This window comes from Lepus europaeus, chromosome 22 (genome assembly GCF_033115175.1).
Source record: "Lepus europaeus isolate LE1 chromosome 22, mLepTim1.pri, whole genome shotgun sequence".
Lineage (NCBI taxonomy): Eukaryota > Metazoa > Chordata > Mammalia > Lagomorpha > Leporidae > Lepus > Lepus europaeus.
In genome coordinates, this window is record NC_084848.1 from 25,538,374 (window position 1) to 25,561,001 (window position 22,628).

A 22,628-nucleotide genomic window follows, 5' to 3' on the forward strand; every position below is an offset into this window, starting at 1 on the left:
TCTCAATTATGGTGAATGAAGATAAAATACAGAGTATACTACTCCAGATAAAGATGACCAAGTAATAAGCTATGTTGAAAAAAAAGTAAAATGACTAAATTTTATTATGATGGCTGAAAAGAAACGGGAAGATCCAGAGCACAATGAAATCGCTTTATTTGGAGAGGAAATAAAAAGCCGTCTGGAGATGCTGCTTCTCTTTGGAGTGAATATTCATCTTGTAGAAGCTGAAACACACTTTGTACATTCCTCTAGGAGAAGCAGTGAATGAGCAGAGGTGAAGCTGAGACAAGTATTTCCTAGGGAAAACGAGCACCGGAGAGGCTCGCGGCATCAGCACCGACTCAGCCCTGCGTTCCCACTGTGGAACAGGCACCTGAACCTGCCGGCCACCCGGAACGGTCAATGCCAAGACCACTCTTCGTGGCCTGGCTTCTTAGCGACAGTGTCTTTCTCTGTGGCTGGGGCCACGCTGACGCGCTGCTGCTGTAAGCTGGAGGAGCTCCCTCACGCACACCTGCAGGAGTTCCTGCCATTTCAGAGTGCCACAACAGCAGGGGATGCTGTGGGTGTGGTCACTGGCACAGCCCCGCCCTGTGAAGCAGTGCCCAGCACTTGACAGATACTCAATAAACACCTCTGGAATGAATCATTTACAGACCAACGACCTAACTTACAACCATTTCCTGCAAGAGAACCTGCAAGTTATTTACTCCTTGAAAACCGATGGGCAAGCGGCTGATGTGGACTTCTGGGTAGACAAGTCTATGGAGGCAGGAAGTAGTGCGTCTGGGGGTGAAGACGCTTAAGAGGCTAGCTTGCAGGTATCAGAGTAAGACACTCTGGGAAGTGACCAAACTAGACCGTACCACAGGAAGGATAAACTCTACACCAGAGATTTTTATAAAGAAATATTCAAATCAAAGCACCACATCAAACACGGGGTCCACATGGCCTTCCAACAAAGTCAATGTTACTGCTCCAGTACAGGTCCCTAAAAGGAGACTCCCCATAATCACTCACTCAGGCCAGGGTGGCAATAGTCAACTTTGGGGAAAGCAATCCTGCATTCCCCCATGTATTAGGACACACACACACACACACACACACACACCCGGAAACAGAGGGAAGCTACCAGCACATGGAAAAGCCTCGTCTTGAATTACCTGGTGCCGGGCTCGACTCTGGTCCAGAAGCTGCCGGGACTGGAGTTTTTGCTGTTCAAGCTGCTGCAGGGCAAAATGCAGCTGGTAGCTGCCCGCCGTGGGGTGGTACTTGTGCTGGGGGACCACCCCTGTCGCCTTGCTGTATGCATTGTTCTCCAGCTCACCCTCCCATGCAAAGCCACCTGCCTGGAGGCTCCTGGGGAGAAAAGAAAAAAAGCAGATTTCTTCAGAGTGGCTGTGTGAGAGGCGAGAAATGTCGCAGGTATTTTCCTCGAGAGCTAAGCACCGTTTGGGATTGCGGACTCCCTGTGTGGTAAATGGACTCTCCAGCGGCTCATGGGCGTGGCGTGTGGTCACTGTACAGTAAATACCTGCTGGGCATTAAGGAATGGAAATGCCAAGTTCACTCCAGCGTGACTACCATTGGACCTCTAAGAGGCCATGGAGCATCAAATGCAGGACAGGTGGCTCGTTCAGAGCAGGGACCAGGTCACAATCATTTCCTCTAACAATTTCAAAAGTAAAGAGGTGTGTTATGCAGAATTCTTAAGTTTACTCATCTACCCATTAATGAAATAGCTCAATCTTCTTAGAAGCTATTAGAGTTTCCATCCCTATTGTGTGAAAACATAATTGGTGGTGACAAAAACACCTTCTTCATTCTTCCAAGTTTACCCCAGCGTCATCCCTATCCAGGCTGACAGCTAACACATGCAAGAAGACAAAGCGCCGATGGTCTCTTTGGCTAACCAGTGCCCAGGCTATGCTGTTTGGCAAATTCCTTGACTGTCTACCTTGCCCAAATTCTTTTTTTTTTTTTAAGAAAGCTTTTATTTAAGAAAGCTTTTATTAATTTCATAGGTACAGCTTTAGGAATATAGTGGTTCTTCCCCCCATACCCACCCTCCAAATCCAAATCCCATTCCCATCCCACCTCCTACTCCCTCTCGCATCCCATTCTTCGTTAAGATTCATTTTTAATTATCTTTATATTCAGAAGACCAACTCTATACTAAGTAAAGATTTCAACAGTTTGCACCCACACAGACACACAAAGTATAAAGTACTTTTTGAAGACAAGTTTTACCATTAATTCTCATAGTACAACTCATTAAGGACAGAGGTCCTACATGGGGAGCAAGTACACAGTGACTCCTGTTGTTAATTTAACAACTGACACTCATATTTATGATGTCAGTCATCACACGAGGCTCTTGTCATGAGCTACCAAGGATACAGAAGCCCCTCGAGTCCACAAACTCTGTCAGTATTTAGACAGGGCCATAATCAAAGTGGAAGCTCTCTCCTCCCTTCAGAGAAAAGTACATCCTTCTTTGATGGTCCCTTCTTTCCACTGGGATCTCACTCACAGAAATCCTTCATGTAGATAATTTTTTTCCCACAGTGTCTTGGCTTTCCATGCCTGAAACGCTTTCATAGGCTTTTCAGCCAGATCTGAATGCCTTAAGGGCTGATTCTGAGGTCAGAGTGTTGTTTAGTTGCCTAGATTCTTAAATTCTCGATGTGCTGAGAATTTCTTCACTACTACAGGCTCCTGTTTTTCCCCTTTGACCATTTCTTTCAGATAGAAGAGTCTCCATTTATACCACTTCATACCCTATTAAACAAGAGGAAACACAGTCAGACACCAGAAAATAAGAAATGCTGGCAAGGACATAGAGAACTTGGAACCCTGTGCGCTGTGGGGGGAATGTAAAAAGGTGCAGTCACTGTGGAAAAACACTTGCCGGTGCTTCAAAAAGAGAAACATGCAATCACCCTATGATCTAGCAATTCCATTTACAGATGTAGGAGTACACGTCAAAGAACTGGAGTTAAGCAGCACTCCACCAAGGTTCACGGCAACATGATTCACAGAGCCAAAAGGTGAACACAATCTAAATGTTGATCACTGACAGCTGAGTGGACGAAATGTGTGATCTCCATGCAATGGAATATTATTTGGCCTTGAGAAAGAAGGAAATCCTAACACATGCTACGACAAGGATGAACTCTGAAGACATTATGCTAAGTAAGATAAGTCGGTCGCCAAAGGACAGATATCCCAGGAGTCCACTTATATTATGACATACTACAGAGAGTGAGATCATAGGGACAGAAAGGAATGGTGGTCGCCAAGGGCCAGGGATTAAGGAGGTGCTGCTTAACGAGCACAGGGCTTCAGAAGTTTCTGAATCGTGCACTTAAAATGAGTGAAATGGAAATTTCACCTTATAGGTGTTTCAGTGTCACTCAGTTTGAGAACAGCTTTATGTGGCAGTCCTTCCACCTCCTGATTGTTTCTGATTGCACTTCACGGGCCCTTAGCTACTTTTGGTTGTTGTTGTTTCCTTTCTGGGATACAATGTTAAGGACATTTTACACAGAGGAAACACTATGAGGACTCTCGGAGTGAACCACTGGACACCAAAGCCCGGCTGCTGGGGCTCAGAGAAATGAAAGCGTGCATATCTGAGAGAAGTAGTCCCAGTGCTTCAGTCACTGTTACCCTTTCTCTGGGCGTTCGTGATCGGTTCACCCACGGAGGTGTGGCACCACCGGGCTGAAGTTGCACAGACCTTCCCGAGTCCTGACCTAGGGGCCACCTGAGGATTGACAGCAGAGCACAGGGGGTGGGAGCCAAGCGCAGTGTTTGCCAGGTCCAAAAGTCCACGCTCCTCTCTTGCCTGTGACCTCTCTCACAGCCTGGTAATTTCAGGTCTCTGCTTCAGTTTCCCAACGGCTGGCAAATAAAGAGATTTCCAAATACCTACTCTAGGGCGAGTCTGTGGAATGCACTCTCGAGTGCGTGGATGAAAGGTTTCCTACCCACAGAATCTCAGCTCTGGTATGTCGCATCCCTTGCTCCCACAGCTGGCGCCCAGAGTTCAGCTGCACAACACACCGCCAGCAAGTCCTCGTGGAGAACAGCACCCCAGAGCTCAGAGCTCATGTATTAGATTTTTTTGAGTGCACTATCTGAACTCGAGTGATCCCCCCTGAAATGTCTCAGTGTGCACGCTATCACACAGGTTAAAAAACAAATGAGCTTTTCCAAGGGACTTCCAGAAGTACAGAGAAATGTGGTGGATGGAATACAAGTAAGTAGCTAAGAACATTTTAAAAATGGACAAGGTAGACGTTCGGTGGGACTCAGACGGTGTCACACGGCTAGGAGAGGAGGAGCCCCCAGAACCGCATCTCTCTTTTCTCATTAGTGAGGGAAGAGAAAAGCTTACTGAAGGTAACACCCAAGGAACAGACTGAATAGCTAAAAGCACGACTGAGCTGGGAGCTGAAGGAGGGGCAAGGGAGAGAGGGACTCAGGTTTAAGTAAGAGAGAAGGTTCAGGGCAGCAGGCTGGCCCAAGGAAGGGGACGGGTGAAGAGCAGGGAATGTCTCTGCCCATTCGCCTTGTGATTCCCAGCGCGGAGGCCCTGCCTGGAATCCAGGATGACTATTATTTGTGTTAACTGGCCCAAACCGCACAACAGTTCACCCCCAGTGAGTCTGTTGCCACGTGTGGTTTCCTAGTCACAGGGAGCACTCTAGACTCAGTGGCTGGTATTAGGAGATTTCTATAACTATGCAGCTTCTACCAGAATTCACCTCACTGGCTGCTAGACTGGTTTTATTTGCTAAAATCTGTTTTAACAACAAACATTCTCAGCAGAGATTCAGTAGGAATCTTAGTGGGATGCTCACGGACAGACTGTGAGGTTGAGATTCTCAGGTACACAAACATGAGGCTGGGGCCTGTGGGTGTATTAGGGCAAGGACGCTGGGCAGGAGAGGCTCAAATAAGAAACTGTGGATATGAAGTGATATGTTCTTCCAACTACACACATACTGAGCAGACTGGAACACCATAAACTTTTTATAATGAAATCTGTTTTTAATCTCATCAGCAACACAAGCCCAGTCTCCAAATCACAAAAGGAAGTTTCTCAAGCAAGTAGAGGTTTAAGTAAAGAGGCAGGAATTTTTATGGTGCAACACGTGGTGGGGGTGGGGAGTGCTCAGCTGGGTTACATGGTAAGTACCATGGGAAACTTGCCGGCTTTGAACTGCAGTGGGGGTTCCCCGAGCCATGGCATATCTCACACAAGCACCTGCAGTGGCAGGTGTTACAACAATGATACGGGGAGGCCAGGTGCTCTATAATTTGGGTTTTGCCTGATGCTGGGGCCTGAGTGAATAACTCACATTCCGAAACACTCCTTCCTATCACATCTAACAGCTTGCATTTCTACCCCAAACTCCATCCCATTTTCTTGAACCTCAATTCATTCTATGTCACTAGTAATACATTTTCTACCCCCAACAAAACCGTGAGATTCATTCTTCCTGAAATCTAGTGTTTTGCATTATTCTTTGTTCAATACAAAAATGTAATGGTGCACATTCTCATATTCCCTGAAGAGAATTTCTAATCGTTTTCCACTAGTTCTAGAACAGAGGGGAGTATACGGTGCCAAGAGAGTTAGCTGTGTGCATGCTCTGCATGTTAAACACCTGATTCAAAGTCGCCTATGCTGTGTTTTGCCCTTTACGACCTACGGGGCTAACGGGCAATGACATGGCGTGCTTTCCTAAGCACCACATTCTCTTACTAGCCTATCCATTTAGAATGTCACCGTACTTTCTAAACTCACTGTGGCCCTGCCAGATGCCACGTTTTCCTCCATAACTGGCCTCCTGCAGCACAACCTCCAGCCAATACACGCTGAAGTGTGACGCTTTTCCCTTTGATTTAACAGCCGTTCCGTTGGATGGATATTGTTTTTAGGAAACTTGGATGGACTTTGCGAACTGCAAAGCAAAATCCACTCAGCATGTGGTTGCACTTGCTGGAAAGACATGCTTTCAGTATCAAGACTTCCTGCGAAATGATGTGATATCACAAGATTGCAGGGTAGGGCCGAGGCAGAGGGCCCCGACAGCTGTAGACACTGCAGACACTGCTGTCCGTTTCCCCAGCCTCCTCCACCCACTCCCTGCTAAACAGCCACACGCACAAGGATGCCCGCCCCTCCTGACTCCAGTTTGGAACCGTGTCCGCCTGTTTCCATTCCTCACAGTGAGGGGCCGAGGGTGCTGTGGGTGCTTGTTAGGTGAAGCTTAGGGTGGCTGAATATTCAGGATTGCAAGGAGCAGCCCTGCAGAGGTCAAGGTGTGGGTGTGCTGCCAGCGGCGCTCCTGACGAGAAACACGCTGGGGTCACAAAGGACGTGCTCTCTGGGGGAGAACTTTATTCTTGCTTTACAAGAAACAATAGCCCTTCCCTGAGTGCCGCTTTAAGGAGCATACAGACATCTAAGAACAACACAAGCTCCATTCCCTTAGTCTATAAATTCTACGTCACAAAATAGTCCTGCCATACCGTGCGCACTACAAACGTGTATTAACAGCTGATGAGCCTACAGATGACAGCGGAATCCCTCACGGGCAGCTAAAGGCAGTGGCGGCCAGAACGCGGAAGCAGCGTGGTTAGAAAGGCACGACAGTGTAGCAGGAATCTCCTTTGGCTTTGAGAGGTGCCTCCACAGACAAAACCAGAGGGACTGCATGGACCGGATTCTGCGTGTCCCGTTACGAATGCCTCCCAGAGAGGCTAGGAGTGGGCCGCGTTCGGAAGCATGGGAAGGATCCTCTCCAGAGTGGCCCTCAGCTCATCTGACTTGTCTGTATTTTTCTTAGGCTTTCTTCACCTGTTGTGAATTAAAGAGTTAATACAAGTGAAAGCACTGTGCAAGTACAATTTAGAAAGTGTGATGACATTCTGGCCGGCGCTGTGGCTCACTAGGCTAATCCTTTGCCTTGCGGCGCCGGCACACCAGGTTCTAGTCCTGGTTGGGGCACTGGATTCTGTCCCGGTTGCCCCTCTTCCAGTCCAGCTCTCTGCTGTGGCCCGGGAGTGCAGTGGAGGATGGCCCAAGTGCTTGGGCCCTGCACCCCATGGGAGACCAGGAGAAGCACCTGGCTCCTGCCTTCGGATCAGCGCGGTGCGCCGGCCACAGTGCACTGGCCGTGGCAGCCATTGGAGGGTGAACCAACGGCAAAAGAAGACCTTTCTCTCTGTCTCTCTCATTATCCACTCTGCCTGTCAAAAAAAAAAAAAGAAAAAAGAAAAAAAGAAAGTGTGATGACATTCTAAATGGATGGGCTAATCAGAGAATTCAGTATTTAGAAAACTATGGCACACAAGGAAGGTTCCAAGAATGTCCTGTTGCTACGCAGATCCTAGTTTTGCTACTTTTCCTTCCCCTAACACAACGATTCCATTTTACCACCACCCGGGAGCAGCAGTTCTCTGAAGCGGTGAGGTGGCAGGCGCCTATTCAGTCACCGGCAGAGGAGTCTGTGCTGCAAAGTGAGCACGTGGCAGTCAACAGCTGTGGAATCCAAAGTACTCTGAGGACTCAGGAGACAACACTGAGCATCAACCACTATTTCACTCCACACACACGTTCAGGCTGGTTACAGCCCTTAAACCTCAAAGCTCGTGCCACAGAACCGCTACAAGAAAACCCAAGAGTACGTCTGTGACCTTCTGGTAGGCAAAGGTTTTTTAGACACAACACAAAAAGCACTGATCTTAAAAGAAAAACATTAATAAATGAGCTTTAGTAACATCAAACATTTCTGCTCATCCAAAGACATCACTCTGCCTTTCAAATAAATAAATAAATCTTCAGAAAAAGGAATTTTCATTGAATTTGTGATCATAACAGTCAAAACCTAGAGCCAATCCTACCAGATAAACAAACTGGTATATTCCTACAACAAAATACTACTCAATAAAACATAATGTACTACTAATATAAGCAACAAAAGAGATGAATCTCAAAAAAAAAAAAAAAAAAAAAGCCCACAATGTTGAATGAAAGTCAGACACAAAAGAATAAATATTCCATGATTCCATTTATATGAAGTCCAATGGATATGCACATCTGATTTATGGTGAGAGAGGTGAGAGGGTAATGGTCAGAGGGAACAGGCTGTATTGGCCATGGGTAGGGAATGTTGATGTGTGATAGAAATTTGCATGTTGTGTTAACTGTGGTAGTTATGTGTTTATATATAACTTAAAACTCAAAAATTGAAAACTTAAAAATACATACGTTTTAATTTATATAAGTTAAGATTGAATTTATTTATTTATTTTTTTTAATTTTTGACAGGCAGAGTGGACAGTGAGAGAGAGAGAAACAGAGAGAAAGGTCTTCCTTTTTGCCGTTGGTTCACCCTCCAAAGGCTGCTGCGGCCGGCGCACCATGCTGATCCGAAGCCGGGAGTCAGGCACTTCTCCTGGTCTCCCATGGGGTGCAGGGCCCAAGGACTTGGGCCATCCTCCACTGCACTCCCTGGCCACAGCAGAGAGCTGGCCTGGAAGAGGGGCAACCAGGACAGAATCCGGTGCCCCAACCGGGACTAGAACCCAGTGTGCCAGCGCTGCAAGGTGGAGGATTAGCCTATTGAGCTGTGCGCCGGCCAAGATTCAATTTTTAAGACATACATGCCAACGAAAAGTTACATCACTTTCATTTATCTTTCATTCAGATCCTGACTTATGATTTCCTGTCTGGCTGGAGCCAGAGGCCTGGAACTCCATCCAAGTCCTCCACATGGGTGGCAGGGACCTAAGTAGTTAAGCCATCATCTGTTGCCTTCCAGGGTGCATTATCAGGAAGCTGGATCAGGAGTAGTATAGCCAGGACTCAAACTGGCACTCCAATATGGGACGTGGGCATCCCAAGTGGTGGCTTAACCCACTGTGCCACAAAGCCCACCCCTACGTCTCTATTCTTGACTTCCCTGATTTAGTCGTAAAATTACTTTTTTTTCTCTTCATTTACTTTGCTGCACTGGGAGATCATTGGTAGAGACACGTGCCCATGTAGTTAACCTCATTTTAGTGCAAAGCAACCCACATTTATTAGAGACACTTCCTGGGTGCTCAGGGGCTACCAGGAAGAAGAACATAGCTCCTGCTCTCAGGACGCTCCAGATCTGGGGGGAGGAGTCCACAGGGAACAGGAGAAGGTGGAAAAGTCAGGAGCAGCAGGACTCGGGATAGGTGGCCTTTAGAAAAGGGTTTAACGCAAGGCATGGTGTTAGACAGTTAAGAGAAATTGGCTTATATGATAACAACGGTGATGAAACATTAGTATGAAGGATCAGAAGGTCTGGAGAAGTGAGAGGAACACAGGCAGAAGGACAAAATGATGCAAACAGACCCCCGGGATGTGAAGCAAGAAGACAGACTGGGGCTGAAACGTGGAGCCTGGAGGCGTTAACAGCCCTGTGTAGAGGGCCATGGACAATTAAGGTTGGCACTGAAATTGCACAGTGGAGAGACCCTGTGAAGAAAAAACAAAATCTGCTTACAAAGTGGATTCAGTAGACGACTCAATGACTGAGTACTTCTACTAGTAGGAAAAAAAATCGCACATATCATTTAGAGAACACATTTAACAACTTATACTGAAACCCTCTATTTTTATTTTTATTTTTTTAATTTTTTGACAGGCAGAGTGGACAGTCAGAGAGAGAGAGACAGAGAGAAAGGTCTTCCTTTGCCGTTGGTTCACCCTCCAATGGCCGCCGCGGCTGGCGCGCTGCGGCAGGCGCACCGCGCTGATCCGATGGCAGGAGCCAGGTGCTTCTCCTGGTCTCCCATGGGGTGCATTGGGCCATCCTCTACTGCACTCCCTAGCCACAGCAGAGAGCTGGCCTGGAAGAGGGGCAACCGGGACAGGATCGGTGCCCCGACCGGGACTAGAATCTGGAGTGCCGGCGCCACAAGGCGGAGGATTAGCCTAGTGAGCCACGGCGCCGGCCCTGAAACCCTCTATTAACAAGTCTTAATTTATAAGGTAAATTATAAACTAGCTGTAGTTGTCAGGAATTGTTGAACACTGCTGGCTACCAACTGAACGGTGTGCCTATTCAGCAGGAGCAGGTAACAGGACCTGCCATGAAAGTTCAAACTCACAGTGACAGGCACTTTGATTCTTAGAGAACCTGTGTTAGAATTTGTTTGTTTTTTTTTAAACTCTAAAAAATGCATGTACTAAAAAAGTAAATTTTTTTCACCTTTGACTTTCTCCTTGAGATCAAACTATACTCTCTTCTACCTTTTCTTTGAAACCATGGAATTAGCCTGAGATGGTTCTTCTGCAGGAAGAGGCAAAGTAGAATAGGAATGGCAGAATGTAAGATACCGAAAAGTTCAGAACTGATCTGGAAAAACTATGTGAACTCATGACGACCTCCATGCTAGGTCAAGAGCACAGAACTATATGAAATTAGAAGTGCTTGAGAACGGGTGAAAGGGCTTAAAAACCTTTCAATATTTTGTTTATTTGAGAGAATGAAAGGCTTTCGGGAAAGGATTAAAGAAATAATCCAAGAAAGAAGGCAAAAGGAAATAAAAGGTTTTGAGTGTTAGAAAGGCATCCAAACCAATTCAAGAGTCAAGTTTGTCAAAGAACGCTGGAGCAGCCCCTGGACCCACACGCAAGTTCTGAACTGGACCATCCTGAGAACAGGAGGCAGCAGCTTACTCTCCAAGCACTGGGGCCTGGAATACCAGGAGCAAATCCTGACTCTTCCACTGAAAGCAACACACTTCACCTCTCTGCATCTTGACCGCAGTGAAATGGGAACAAAAATCAACCCCACCTCCCGCAGGGCTGGCCCAAGAACGATGAATGTGATAATCCACGGACAGTGGTCCGCACACGGTGTAGCATAGGCAAGTGTTAGGGCTACGATGAACATCCTTCCCATGGAAAGTGAATTCAAACCTTCGTAGGGCTGGGTAACTAGGAACAGCAAGTCTATGACTTCCGAGCAAGAAGAGAGGCAAAGTAGTATCCATTATGCCTTACTAAGTATTACGTCCATGGGGGCAGTGGATCGAAATGAGGACCCTGAGTCACTCAGGATGTATGAGCAGGACGGCAAAGTCCACTTGCCAGTGTCGCCTTCCAGAGACCATTGCGGTTGGCAGCCCCTGCCTGAGGGGACGCCCTCCTGTTGGAAGCCCACTGCTCAAGCCAGGAGAACACTCACGGGCAGGGCAGGCCAAGTGCTGGGGCACTGAAGAATGAGGAAGGCGATCACAGCCCTCCTCCTCCTCCTCCTCCACCTCCTCCTCCTCTTCCCCGGGCCCAAAGGACCAACAGTGGCTGGTGCCCTTTCACTTTTTCAAAATAAGGTTAAACAAAAGTAATTTTTGGAGGAGCAGAAGCGAAGTGAGCATATTCACATGGGAAGCACAGACAGAAAGAGCTAAAACAAAAGGCACCAAGGGATCCAACCTCCTATAAACACTGTGTGAGCGCTCTGACATCCCCCTTGCACACACAGTAATTCTGGGCTCAGCTGTACTGTCTGCTTTTTTCATCTGGCAATATGCTGTGAACATTTTCCCACATGATAATACTGGGTTTTGGCAGTTCTTACTGCACTGTTAACTTCTATTATACTTAAAGTCAACCTAAATCCTTAATCCTTCTTTACACTTGAATTTTTGAACCCATGTGAGGGCTTTATGTCATTCCCTATTCAGTTCCATGAATGACATTCATCACCCTAGCATGCTTAAATCATCGTGAATCTTGATCGTCATTCACAGAATTCCAACTTCACGTCATCTGAAAAAAGGACTTGTATGTCTTGTGGATATCTAAGTACCTAGCATATAGTAGGCATCCAAGGCAATACGAAAGGAAATGTGAACCCATTGATGAAAATGGTGACCCAGTGAGCCAGTGCAAAGTCTCAGAGCCTGAATTCTCAGACACACACTGATCCATTGTTTGGTTCCCAAATATCTTCCATGGCGGTATTACCTCACTCATCTCTCTCTTGTGCTCACAATGCCTTGCTGGAGCCCAGTTACTGTACTTCTCCTTTAGGGCCTGATCTTCCCTCACTAAAGCAACTCTTCCATGAGGGAAACGAGCCTACTGTAGCACGACTCGCTGTTTTCATGAACCAGTGCCGGGCTTACGCGAGTCCCTTCTCCTTCTCCAAGGGTCGCCAGGTCACTGCTTTGCTAATCTTTGAGACTCTGGCCTGAAATCGACGTCTCCATTACCAGCTTACATATTCAGCATCTAAGTTATTTCTCTCTCTTCCCTTCCTTTCCCCACACACAGGCTGCTTCTCTGCACACAAAAACAATACACGGAATCACTCTCACCAGCCCTAGAAACATAAGTCAGGATCAGGAATCCTGAGAACTGCTCTTTGGACACAGCGTTCAACAAGGGGGAACAGGACAGATTTAACAGCTCGACTTCACTTTTGAGTTTCATTCTCCCTAACAAATTAAGGGTGTGGACAGGACAGAGATAGACCTGAAAAACTAAGGAACTAAACCAGGAGGGGACAGTTCATCAGTGAGAGCCGGAATAGATACACCTATCCCCGACTGTTTTCTGCACACCTGAACAGAAATGCTGCAGGTGAAAGAAGGCAGGGCCACAAATGAAAACTGCGGCTTGAAATCAACAGAGGCTAGAGAAAAAAAAAATTGCAAGAATCAAACAAATTGAGCACACGAGCAAGATCCAAATAAGATATCCAGTTTGAAACCCAGAACTACAAGAAACTGAGAGGGGAGACTTCTGATTATTTACTCAATCCACAGAGAGACAGCAAAGGAGAGAGAAGCAGCAGTGATGACGGGAAGATGTCTTAGGGGGGTATTTTGGCTAACTTCTTCTTGTTAAATAGATGTGTGGCAACAGCATAAATTTAGGAGGAACACGCGGAGGTATCATGTCACAACGCGAGGAGCCGATACGCCTGTCCTTTCCGAGTCCAGGGAGAGCTCAGCCAGCTGGCTTGACTGCGGACACGGAATGTGAACCAGACTTCGGCCCTCTCCACACCCCTACCACTCCATGATTGATGGAACGGTCCCTAGGAGGAGGAAATAAGGACAAAGTTGGATTTCTTAGTACATCTGGCAGAGACTCTGGGAGCAAGCTTTATGGAACACAACGCGGGACACAAAACCAAACCTTTCAAAAGGTTAAGTTCACAGCACCATTCTAGAAGGCAACTTAGGATTCTGGGAGCCAGCCAGGGCTGTAGATAGAGACTCCTAGGTCCTTTATCTATTAGCAGTCTGGATCCAAAAGGACACATTGATCCTTCGCCTAATGAACAAGAAATGTCTTTGATCCAGCTCTTTATTTTGGCATAACCAGCACACCACATGAAGCCTCAAAAATGCAGCTGTGAACTAAAAAAGAAGTGAGCAAAGAGTGACCTTTCAGAAAGCCAAAGGAGAACTCCCTGACACGGGCCCGCTCGACAGTGAAGACTCCGTCCAGCTCGGCAGGATTTCTCGCAAATAAAGGAAAAAGTCTGACGCCTTTGTGACAATGATACAGGCACACGCGAGCACGGCTGGCCCTTGTGAAACAGGACCGCCACCACCTCGCGCTCACAGCCCGCAAGACGAGCCAGGAATGGCTTTGGGAGTGGAAGTTACCATGCACGCTGTCTAAGGCAGCTGGCATGCCAGTTTCCGGGAACTTCCCCACTGACTTGCAGCTGGGTTCAAACCTGGTGCACACGAACGGCTTGCAAAGTGTCACAAATTTAGAATTCCTGGTCCATCACATCAGTTGGGCTTCCTTTGTGTCTCTTTTCCCCAGGAGGCAGAACAGCAGGCGCTGGCAGAGCCAGGGCCTGGGCCTTCCTGGCCCAGGACGCTGCCTCTGCTCCCTTTCTTCCGCCCGCCAGGGGAAACAGACCAGGCCAGACTCCACCTGTCTTGTTACTTATTATTTTTGGTAAGACCTTCTCCACCTGTCCTTTCCCTTTCTCCCTAAGATGTTTTTATAAAGTAGGGAAATCAAAATGGCCAAAAGAGGGAGGGAATAAAAGGCATCCTTAGGGCCAAGCTCTCTTCTCACTGTAGTATGTGGATGAACTGCTCCTTGGGGCCCACTCTCTCACGCCACCTTCGACATACAAGCAAAACAGCCCTTCATCGTGTTTCTACTCATAAGCTACAATGGCAAAGGCCTCTCTCTGCACCAAGACAACTGCACTGACGTATGCTGGAGAGGAACTGAGGGGTCTAGTCCAAGGTCAAAGCTGGCACCAGAAGCAGGCACCTGTCTATGACAGGATCAGACGACTGCAGACACACTGACCTCCTCAGCTGTGTCCCACTTCACTACCAGCCCCTGGAGAGGCCACACACACAGGGCAGGGGTTCTCACGGCCCTGGGGCTGGCAACATTACCATCAACATGGCATCAGTGTCAGCGCAGAAGCTGTTGAAACTGAGAATAACAACCTCGCCCTAGGATTTCTGGAATCAGAACCTCTGCGGCTGAGACCTGCCCACCCCTGTCTTCACGAGCTCTGTCCAGGGATTTCTAGGATGAGAACCACTGGCAGAGTTGACAGCATGGGTTCTGCCACCAGAGTGCTCGGGTTTGAATCCTCACCGCCATTCACCAACTGTCATCTTGGGCAAGGCATTTCATTTCCTTGTGTTTAGTTTCTTCGTTGGAAAAGTGGGGATGATCAGAGTTCTTAGCTCATGAAGAAGCCACGAGCATGAAACCAGCTGATGGACGGGAAGCTTTTGGAACAGTTGCTAGGACAGAGTAGACGTTAGCTATTAAGTGTATGGGGCATTTAGTTGCTATTAGCCATTATTATTTATTTATGATCTTAGTTTTGAGGTCAGGTGGGACTTATCTGAATTCCTCACAAACCAACAGGAAGTCCATATTCCTGCATGGTAACCTGTCTTCCTGGTGCAGAGAAGCTAATCAGCTTGGTGTGAATGTGACAGAAACAGGAGTATAGAATTCCTAGTTCAGGGAGTGAATTCAATGTAACCCTTTACCTTCAGAGCTCCAAGTTCATACATCATGCTTGCTGATGAAGGACCGCGCGATTCCTCCCCACGTGCGTCTTATGAACTGACTCCCGCTGAGTCCATACACGGCATGTAGGCTAACGGGGACATCCTTCATCACCTTTTCTTCTTAACCTTTTCATGACAAAATGGTTCCCTTCTAAAATACCACCGCCAATAAACGATATGCTTGCTAAATCACAGCTAAAATGACAGATGACAGCTACGAATGTTGACTATCACTGTAGGATCAGGCAATTGGAAGAAATCCAGAGGACTAAAGTAACCCCATTTCTATTCCCCGGAGTCACAAGATTTCCCTCCTAGAATTCCTCCCCATCTACAACAGTTACACTAATTTGCCTGACAAATCCATGAAAGAAATTAAGTTACATCCAGGAGAGTCCACATTCAATCCAAACTCTCAATAAAAGTCACACATACTTAGCTTCTTCAGGCCATTGACGCTTTCTGTCCACACACAAAACCTCTCTAACACTGGAATTTGGTAAAAGTGAAAAATGACACAAATGCATAAGCTATGATAGAGATATTTGCAATGCTGAATTCTATTGTTCCAATGACTGCATTTTCCTTCCCAGAAAGATCATTGCTTGTGTTCCACTAGTGATAGCTCAGAGTGTCGTCAGAGACACGCCCACCTCTCCTTTGTACAGGATCATCCAGCAGCAGGTTTTTGGTCTGGGGTGCCTCTGTGAAAAGACTGGTACTGACTTTCCTCTCTGGACCAGTATGGAAGTTAAAGTAGAGAAAAGAGAATGAACTTTCACAATGGAAAGAGCAGGGTCCAAATTCTTGCACCACCTGTTATTTGGTAGGTGACCAGGGACAAATGGTGAGACAACTTTATCACCCATACAAGAGGATTTCAGGGCCTATGTTACAGCCATGTCTTCAGGAATAAAAAGTGTAACTCATGAAAAGCATAGGGTCTGGCAGGAGTTAAGAATTCAATAACTATTAGTCCTCTTAGCCTTCCCTTTGTCCCCTCACCCCTTTTAAGATTGATTGATTGACTGACTGATTTCAAAGGCTTAGTTACAGAGTCAGGTAGGGAGAGACAGAGGAAGAGGGGCTGGCATAGTGGGTAAAGCCCTACCTGTGATGCTGGCATCCCATATGGATGCCGATTTGTTTCCCACTGGCTGATAAACTTCTGATCCAGCTCCCTGCTAATGCACCTGGAAAAGCAGTGGAAGATGGCCCAGTCCCTGGACCCCTGCCACCCAATGAGAGACCAGAAAGAAGATTCTGGCTTCTGGCTTAGGCCTGGCCTAGCCCTGGCAGTTTCAGCCACTTGGAGAGTGAACCAGCAGATGAAAGATGTATGACTCTCCCTCTCTATCTGTCTTTCCCTCTCTCTCTGTAACTCTTTCTATTAAATAAATAAATCTTAGAAAGAGAGAGAGAGAGAGAGAATATTCTATTCAATGGTTCACTCCCCAAATGGCTGCAAAGCTGGGGCTGGACCAGACTGAGGCCAGAAGCTTGGAACTCATCTAGGTCTCCCACGTGGGTGCAGGGCCCTGAGGATTTATGCCACCTTTTGCTGCTCGCCCAGATGCATTAGCAGGGAGCTGGCTTGGAAGTGGAGCAGCTGGGACACAAACCAGTGTCCATATGGGATGCCAGTGACGCAGGGGGCAGCTTAACCTGCTACACTGGCCCTGTTCCTCTCTTTTGATAAATGGTAGATCACAATCCTATTTCAAAATAAAAGAGAAATGCTTCTGAATTAATATCAAGTTGTAGAATACATTAAACAGTATAAAAATTAATTTAAAAACTAAAAACTTGTTGACTATTAAAGCGAGTACATCCCACCAGCATGAAGAAGGATAAAAAGTCACCCGCACGGCTGGCGCCGTGGCTTAACAGGCTAATCCTCCACCTTGTGGGGCAGGCACACCAGGGTCTAGTCCCAGTCGGGGCGCCGGATTCTGTCCCGGTTGCCCCTCTTCCAGGCTAGCTCTCTGCTATGGCCCGGGAGTGCAGTGGGGGATGGCCCAAGTCCTTGGGCCCTGCACCCCATGGGAGACCAGGATAAGCACCTGGCTCCTGCCTTCGGATCAGCGCGGTACGCCGGCCGCGGCGGCCATTGGAGGGTGAACCAACGGCAAAGGAAGACCTTTCTCTCTGTCTCTCTCTCTCTCACTGTCCACACTGCCTGCCAAAAAAAAAAAAAATAATAAATAAATAAAGTCACCCGCAGTGCCATTCTGCAACCACGCTGAGGGCCCTGGCACGTTTCACCTCGCTCTGCTGATAGAATCTGCTTTTCTCGTTCAGTACTTATGCCAAGATACAGTGGCTGGATTTCTCGTGCGTACTTAGGTCCAGTCACGCGCTGTGCAGTGATATCTCAGGCAACAACAGGTCGGGCACATGGCAGTGGTCCCTAAGAGCACCCTGCCTGGAGGCGCCATGGTGGCTCAGTCTCTATAAACACACTCTGTGAGGCTTGCATAACAAAAGCACCTCGAGATGCATTTCTGGGGGTGTATCCCTGTTGCGGAGTGACGCATGATGAGACTTATTATGTGCACGTTTGCTTTTTTTTTTTTTTTAATTAAGAAAAACAACTCCAGTTACTCCCCAAACTATGCCACCGAGAACAGGACACCAGCTTTAAAATAAATAAATAAATAAATACAAGAATTAGTGAACAGCTTCCTGTGGAAGAAGATCAAGGAAGGCTCTAAGGAAGAAATGACATCATGCCCGAGTCTCCAAAAGACGACCGGCACTTTGTCAGCTGACAGGGAACTCCCGGGCAGAGGGAAGAGGTTATAAAAGAGCAGGAAATAACGGGAGAGCCCCTGTGGCTAAATGGCAGGTCACAGAGGGTGGGGCGACACACTCACTGGCCAAGCTGCCACGTAAGCTTGAACTGGGGTCACTCAGGCACTCGCAAGGAAACTGCAATTTAAAAAAAAAGCTGCAACAGGAAGGTTTGGGGAAGGCCCGGGGCAGGAGTGAAGGTGGACTGCGGTGGCCAGGCACGCAGAGAGCCACGTGTCACCCTCACCTCCCCAGCGCGAGGGCTTTCTCAACGCCTGGCTCAACGCTTCCAAGGCTGGGTGAGCCTTCACAGCAAGCTCGTGAGACGGGGTGTGCTCCATTTTACAGGTGAGCCAACTGAGGCTGATGAAGACCTTCTGCGCGTGGACACACACAGTGGGTGGAAGGGCTTCTTTTGAACCTAGTCTGGCTGCACAGTCACGGTGAGGAATGGAAAACTGGAACCTAAAACTGCCCCCACGAAAAGATAATCTAATCAATGATCAATGCTATGGAACTTTGCTTAGAGACTATTACAGTTATCCCAAGATCAACAAAAATACGCTCTACTGATTTCTGACAAAGCTGCAAAACCAATAATCTTTTTAAGTTTTCCTGTTGCTTTATGCAATTGTTGGAGCAACTGCATGTTCAGACGCAAAAAAAAAAAAAAAGTCAACCTAAACTTCAGACCTCATGGGAAAATTAACTTGGAATGGATCACTGACTTAAATGTGAACCATGAAACTATAAAATCATCCCAAAGATTGCTCTTAACCGAAACATTTCAAATAAAAGAGATGCGTGAATTCACTTTGGACAGTTGCAGAGTCCGCGCACCTGTCCGCTTTGCAAATGCCTGCTCCGCAGCTACCAGTCCTGTACTCAGCGGCTACGCCACTGACATGGGAAATATTTGACACAAAAAATAAGATTCCTTTTCTTGTGCAAGATGGATTTTAAATTTATATTTATTGGTTCATTTCTATGTATTTGAAAGGCAGAGAGAGAGAGAGAGAGAGAGAGAGAGAGAGAGAGAGAGAGACCTTCCATCTGGTTGGTTCACTCCCAAGGTTTCGGTCAGGCTGAAGTCAGGAGTCTCGAGCTGATCTGGGTCTCCTGCATGGTGGCTGGGGCCATCATTTGCTGCCTTCCAGGGTGCATATCAGCAAGAAGCTGGCATCGGGAGTGGAGCAAGGACTTGAATGCAGGCGCTCTGGTATGGGATGTGGGCAATGGTGACTTAACCATCACACCAAACGCCTGCCCCAGAAGGCTGTTTAACGGGGCCTGAACAAAGTTTAAACGGAAGGGGAGAGCCAGCTGAACTGGGAACTGCCTCTAAGAGCCCCCACCCCACTCCCGGCACGAATGGCTAGGCCGGGAAGCAGATGCCTATCTTTGACCTCCTGGAAGTCACAGCATCAGGGAGCGCCCTTCAGCTCCTAACAGTCTTTATGTGGTGACGGTACCATGGCAAGAGTGGACTACAAAGGCCTGGAACTCCGGGCGAGTACAGGCACTTCTGCACTCCAGCGAGGCTGGCAAGGCTTGCCTGTAATGGGATTCTCACCAAGGAAGAGACTTGCCCGTCTCATGCTAAGTCCCTCTCAACACTGCAAGGGGAGTGGCCATCATCAAGCGCAACGCTGCTTGCCATCCGCAGGAGAGAAATCTGGGCACGCTGTGAGCTGCTCCAGCGAGCTGGCGTCCTACCATTGCCTTCGTGTTGCCATGGGAGTAAGAGGGGCTCAGAAATGCTGCAGGTGCCAGGACTTCCGCCAGGTGGACACCACCTCTGGGGCTGGCTCAGAGGAGCCGTCCAGGTACGGAAGGGTTAAGGGCGCCCTGCGCCTGGCCTCTCCTTACTATCACTTTGAAAAGCGGCTGCGTTTACAGGAAGAGTGCGAGAATGGAGACTGCCGCAGCCTCGCAGCCAACATTTGGTTCCCATTACCGTGAAGAATCTCTTTCCTCCCTCCGTTCCCCCGCCCCCACCGTTTTATACTTTTTCCACATTTTATATTAAAAATACATCAAGCGTTTTTCTTCCCTTTTTAAAAGAACACTTTCCTTAAGCTTCTTGTCCTCTGTCTGCGACTGTTTTCTGGTTATTCCTCGCACAGGCTCCTTGGGTGAAATCAGTCAGCAACAAAACCAGGAGAGAACAGCATCTCAACAGGGTAGGGGGAGGAAGAGAGCTGGACTCGGGGCTTCGTTCCAGTCTTAGTGGACACCAAGGGCCCACGGAGAACTCTTAACCCCCTGTCCCACAGCCCCCTCCCGGTTGTATTCCTGCCCCAGAGAAACCACGCCTAAATGAACAGATCCCCAGCTAGGGCCTATTCTGCATCTCATCATCCATGACGACGGCAGGGAGTCTGCAGGACAGGGGTGTGAGTCCAGAGGGGCAGACACGCGATCAGTGGTCAGCACTTCCAGCGAGGGCAAGGGGAGAGGGGCACACGCTCAACTCCAGACTGGAAGGTACAGTGGGACAGCCTTTTTGGAGGCCAATCAACGGTATCCATACAAATTCTAAGGGAACATTACCATTTGATCCAACAAATTCCACTTTCAGTGATTTACCCTACAGAAACACTTGCACATGGGGCAGGAGTTAACAACCACTTAAGGATGCCTGCAACCCATACTGGAGTGCCAAGTCCCAGTTCTGCTCCTGAGTCTCACTTCCTGCTAACGTGCTGACTGGGAGGGAACAGGTGGTACCTCGAGTACTCCAGAACCTGTCACCCATACAGGAGGCCTGGCTGGGTCTCGGCCGAGCTCAACCCTGGCCACTGTGTGCATCTGGCAAATGAACCAGCAGGTGAAAGATCTCTTTGTCTCTCTGCCTTTCAAATAAATAAAAATTTTAGAAAAGATAATACTTGCACATGTGAGCAAAGATATATGAATTAGATAAAACTTGGTGCTCCTTAATAGAATCAGAGAATAAATTACTGTCCATTCATACCTTGGAAAACTATATAGTGGCTAAAAACATAGTTTCTATGAACAGACTGAAAAAATAGAAACATACAAGACATTCAAAACATTTATTGGAAATGAAAACACTATGGATAACTTCAAAAATTTTACATCAAAATAAGCTTTTATTTTAATTCAGTTCTCCAAGAACTTTATTTTTTTAAAAAAGATTTATTTATTTATCTATCTGAAAGTCAGAGTTATGGGGTGGGGTGGAAGAGTGGGGGAGGGGGAAATCTTCCATCTGCTGGCTTTGGCCTGGCCAGAGCTGAGCCAGGCCGCAGCCAGGAGCCAGGAGTCCCATCCAGATCTCCCACATGGGCACAGTGGCCCAGGCATTTGGTCTATCTTTTGCTGCCCTCCCAGGTGCACCAACAGGGATCTGGATTGGAAGTGTAGTAGCCAGGACCCGAACCGGTGCCCAGACGGGATGCTGGTACTACAGACACTGGTTCAACCCACTACGCCACAATGCCTGCCCCTTCTGTGAACTTTTTAAAGTCCCCCTTATATTAGAAAGGAAAAAGTCACAGAAAATATGTAGAAAAACATACAAATCAACCTTCCAACTGTAGCTACCTCTGAGAAGACTTCATGTCTCTGACATGGCTACATGTGTGCATGACTTTTTCATCTAATTTTTAAAAGCATGGACATAAATATCTCAGTCTGCCAAACATAAATAAAAATAAACACACACAAATATCCTCCTCACCCTGCCACATTCTCAGTCCTGTGTGAGTTGCCCTGGGTTGGAAGAAACTTGAAACTTAGAACATTTCTTAACTCATAACAGGTACTAAGTCAGACCTAGGGAAGTAGACAATACAGAAAGTAAGTCAGACAGGGTTACAGAAGAGTGGGTAAAGACAGAGACCAACTCATTACTCCTAGAGGCTCAAGGGTTTTCAAGGTCATAGTCACAAGAATAAAAGGAATGAACACTGACCTATCCAAAAAGTGAACTCTTTGTCAATGGTGAGGATGGGAGGAGAAGTGTGCACTGGGGGAGGAGGCAGCGTAAGGACACGAAATCCCCATCTCCTAATGGGAAGGTAATAGAGTAATTTAAAATTAAATCTCTAAAAATAACAGAACAAACATATGACTTAAAAATACGAGAGTAATAACAGAAGAAATGGCTAAAGGAAAGCTGAAAACAATTATCTCTAACATAGAAATTAAAATGGATAGCACAGGGGAGAGAAGAGGCAAGGAATTCGCATTTTCATAAGCTTTATGGAATTATTTATTTATTATTTTTTTAAAAAGAGATGTATTTATTTGAAAAGCACAGAGACAGAGAGAGGGAGAGGGAGACACAGAGAAAGAGAGGACTCTAACATGTGCTGGCTCACTTCTCAAATGTCCACAACAGTCAGCAGGCCAGGTCAAAGTCAGGAGGCAGGAACTCCAGCCTGGTCTCCCAAATACTTGGATCATCATCCACTGCTTCCCAGGCGCATTAGCAGGAAGCTTGATTGGAAGCAAGGAGTAGCCGGGACTCAAACCAGGCACTCTGACAGGGGGAAGGGGCATCCCGAGCAGTGGCTTTACTCACTGGGTCACAAAAGCCACACTCGAATTACTTAACTTCTAATTTGGTACTCCCGAATTCCAGTGCGAGTCAGCCTTCAAGATGGCCCTCAGTGATCCGCAATCCTGGTCCTCCTGTCCTTGAGCAGCCCCCTCCCACACTGAGCAGGGCTGGCCTAAGTAAACAACAGAACGGCACAAAAATGATACTGTGTCTGGAAGACCCA

The 22,628-nt window shown here is 47.3% G+C and overlaps 1 protein-coding gene across 8 annotated transcripts in view; it reads right to left on the reverse strand.

Moving 5' to 3' along the window:
- Positions 1-22,628, reverse strand: part of TTLL5 (tubulin tyrosine ligase like 5) — a 279,228-nt gene that overhangs the window by 76,135 nt on the left and 180,465 nt on the right. For all 8 annotated transcript variants that reach the window (XM_062181756.1, XM_062181755.1, XM_062181758.1 and 5 more), the window contains one exon: positions 1,167-1,362. In XM_062181756.1, coding sequence (XP_062037740.1) covers positions 1,167-1,362 — 196 coding nt within the window. The remainder of the gene's footprint in view (positions 1-1,166; positions 1,363-22,628) is intronic.